At 48.6% G+C, this 3,024-nt stretch overlaps 1 protein-coding gene across 1 annotated transcript; it reads right to left on the bottom strand.

Annotated features, from left to right (window-relative positions):
• Window positions 1–3: 3 nt before the first annotated feature.
• On the bottom strand, window positions 4–3,016 carry LOC112122901 (zinc finger protein 75A-like; the record flags this gene model as incomplete). The annotated part of the gene is made up of 3 exons (XM_029913956.1): window positions 2,895–3,016; window positions 1,646–1,753; window positions 4–143 (listed from the first exon to the last, which is right to left on the bottom strand). Coding segments are annotated over exons 1-3 (348 nt in total), but the record flags the coding sequence as incomplete, so codon positions are not given.
• Window positions 3,017–3,024: the final 8 nt, after the last annotated feature.

Below are 3,024 nucleotides of genomic sequence, written 5' to 3'. Positions count from 1 at the left end.
CTGCCTCTTGTGGTGTCTTCTCCATTCAGTTTTCTGGGAGTGGTTCTTCCCTGATGTCCCTGGGAAAGGCTTGAGTGGCTCCAGGTTGCCACGCCCTTCCTCAGGAGTCTGCCCCTCAGCCCTGCTCAGGTTCCTCGCCCCTGCTTGGTGGGGAAGAGAGTACAGATGTTATTTCTTGTGCTGCTCACAAAGGGAAAACACTAACATTCCCAGGAGGGGGGGATGTGCCTAAGAACGCTCCACACCTCTCCCCTTAGAACAGGGCTGACCATGGTCACTTGAGTGCAAGAGGCCAAACTCCCAGGGGTCCCAGCACTGGGGAAGGAGGAGAAGGTCAGTGTCCCATAGGGCCTGCTAATAGTCCCCAAAGTCAATGAATATGAGAATCAGCACCCACGATTCTCTCCCTACCCTGAGGCCCATCTCAGTGGGGAGAACAGCATCACCACACACCGGCACTGACACCACTCTCACGAGGACACACACGGATGGGGGGGGAAGAGATAGCTCAGTGGTTTGGCCTGCTAAACCCAGGGTTGTGAGTTCAATCCTTGAGGGGGCCACTTAGGGATCTGGACTCAATGACCCTTTGGGGTCCCTTCCAGTTCTATGAGATAGGTATATCTCCATATATTTATTTTATTTAACACTCACAGTGTGATGGATCCCAACGGCTCCATGTTCTATGGAAAATGGGGGAAGGGGAGAGACTGAGGGAATCTGCGTAAGGGGAGAGATGGAGTTTCTAGGGGAATGTCAGGATGAGGAGCTGTAGCACTTCTCATGTTTGGGCTTCAATCCCTATTGTAATACTCTGTGAGGGGAGAGTTTGCAGCTGAAGGACAATTCGTGAAATGAGCTCTCCGGCTCCCACTGGTGTTTTCCATGGTACTATGAAGGCTTCTGTCTCTGTATTCCAAACCCCCAACCTAATTTAACACTCTTTAATGTTGGCCATAACAGTGTCATGTTAACACCTTTGTCTCTCTGGGCCCGTGTAGTCTATATGAATTAATACAATATTGTCCAAGCTCAGCCAGCAGCTCAGTGGCAGAATGAAGAATAGAGTCCAGGTCTCCTCACTCCCACAACATGATGTTGCCTCCCAACCAGTCCTGGAGAGTAATAAGGAAATCCCTTATTAATGTCAATTCAGAGCCCCAAAAAGCGATGGAACGATGTTGGGTCCCTACAAAACTGGGCCTGAACTTGGAAGGGAGATTCCCAAGTGCTGCTCAGCCATTGATTCAGACAGCCAGCGTAGGATTACAAACACTTTGGTGGACAGGATTAGAATTCTGAATGATCTTGAGAAACCGGAGAATTGGTGTGAAATCAACAAGGTGAAATTCAAGAAACACAAGTACAAAGTAGTTTACCTAGGAAGGAAAAATGAAATGCACAATAGAAAATAGGGAATAACTATCTTGGCAGCAGTGCAGCAGAAAAGAATATGGTGGTTACAATGGATCATGAATAGAATGAGAGCTGACAATGCGATACTGTTCTAAAAAAGCCTAACACCATTAGACTAAAAGACTAACATTCCAAGCTGTATTGTCACTTTGGTAAAAATGTATCAGGATTCCAGCTGCCTTCAAGCTACTGGTTGGATCCCTCCACATCATTTTAACTCCTTCCTCACCTGGGTGGGTGCCTCTTAGGATGTCTCCATCTTCTGTGAGACCCTGGACACACAGCTCTTCCCCTCGCTCTATGCTGGAGATCACCACTGGCTTGGGGGTCTGGATTCCTGCTTAGAGAAAAGCATCACCCCTAAGAACTTGTAGCGAAAGATCTGCTGCACTTTGCGCAGATCCATATGCAATGTTTGTGCCAATTAGGCTATAAACTAATTGTGAAGGCTAATAGGCAATTGTTTTCCATGGAAACATGAACTGCAGCTTATGGTCTGCCATTTCCACAGGTGCCAGGTTGTTTGCAACTCAATATCCTGCCACTAACTGACAGTGGAGAGGACTGCGGTGTCTGACGGGATTGGGGGGAACAATGTTGCAAAAGCTGGATATTTCTTCTTGTCCTAGGAGAATAGAGTGTTACTCTACTATGGCCCAGCACCCCTCTCCCTCCTGTGGATATGTTTACATAGGAATTAAACACCTGTAGCTGGCCTGGGTCAGATGACTTGGGCTGCGGGACTGCAAAATTGCTGAGTTGCTATTCGGAGGGAGGGACCCAGAGCCCAGGCTCCAACCCCAGCATGAACATATACACTGCCATTTTTAGCCCCCCAGCCTGAGTTCCACATCCTGAGTCAACTGACCCGGGCAAACCACGGCCGTGGTGTTTGTCTTTTAAACCAGCATAGATGAACCCAGTCTGTGTCTCTCATTAACTGTGGTGTTGGCTGGCCTTTCATCCTGTAGACCTGCAGAACACACGGCCCTTTTCTGCTCATGTGCTCTGTCTGGGGAACTACAAGAGCCAGGATTCTCTTGCATTAAACTGTGGAGCAGTAGTGACTATGGGTGGAAGGATCTCCTCTTGAAGATATGAAGTGTAGTTGTAGACGTATCAGTCCCAGGATATTAGAGACCAAGTGAGTGAGGTAATATCTTTTACTGGACCAACTTCTGTTGGTGAGAGAGACAAGCTTTCCTTTCCCAGACCTGAAGAAGAGCTCTGTGTGGCTCAAAAGCTTGTCTCTCTCACCAACAGAAGTTGGACCAGTAAAAGATATTACCTCACCCACCTGGTCTCCCCATGAACTGGTTGCTCTGCTCAATTAAACATGTCTCTATCGATCCACACCTATGCGCCCCTCCTTCAAACCCCATAGACACCTCTCCACCCAACCACTCATACCAATGCGCCATCTCAGTTACTGTGTCTCTGTGCCCTGGGGCCCTGATCTCACAGACGCAGCTCCTCACCTAGTGAGACCAGAGTCTGGTAATTTTCCCACATGACGTGTCTGTAAAGTTGCTTTTGCTCCTCGCCCAGCAGTGCCCACTCCGCTGGGGAGAAATACATGGCCACATCCTCAAACGTCACCGACATCTG

This window comes from Terrapene carolina, unplaced genomic scaffold, assembly GCF_002925995.2.
Source record: "Terrapene carolina triunguis isolate 2854851 unplaced genomic scaffold, T_m_triunguis-2.0 Scaffold19798, whole genome shotgun sequence".
In the NCBI taxonomy this organism is placed as follows: domain Eukaryota; kingdom Metazoa; phylum Chordata; order Testudines; family Emydidae; genus Terrapene; species Terrapene triunguis.
This window is presented reverse-complemented; position numbering and strand designations above follow the sequence as displayed.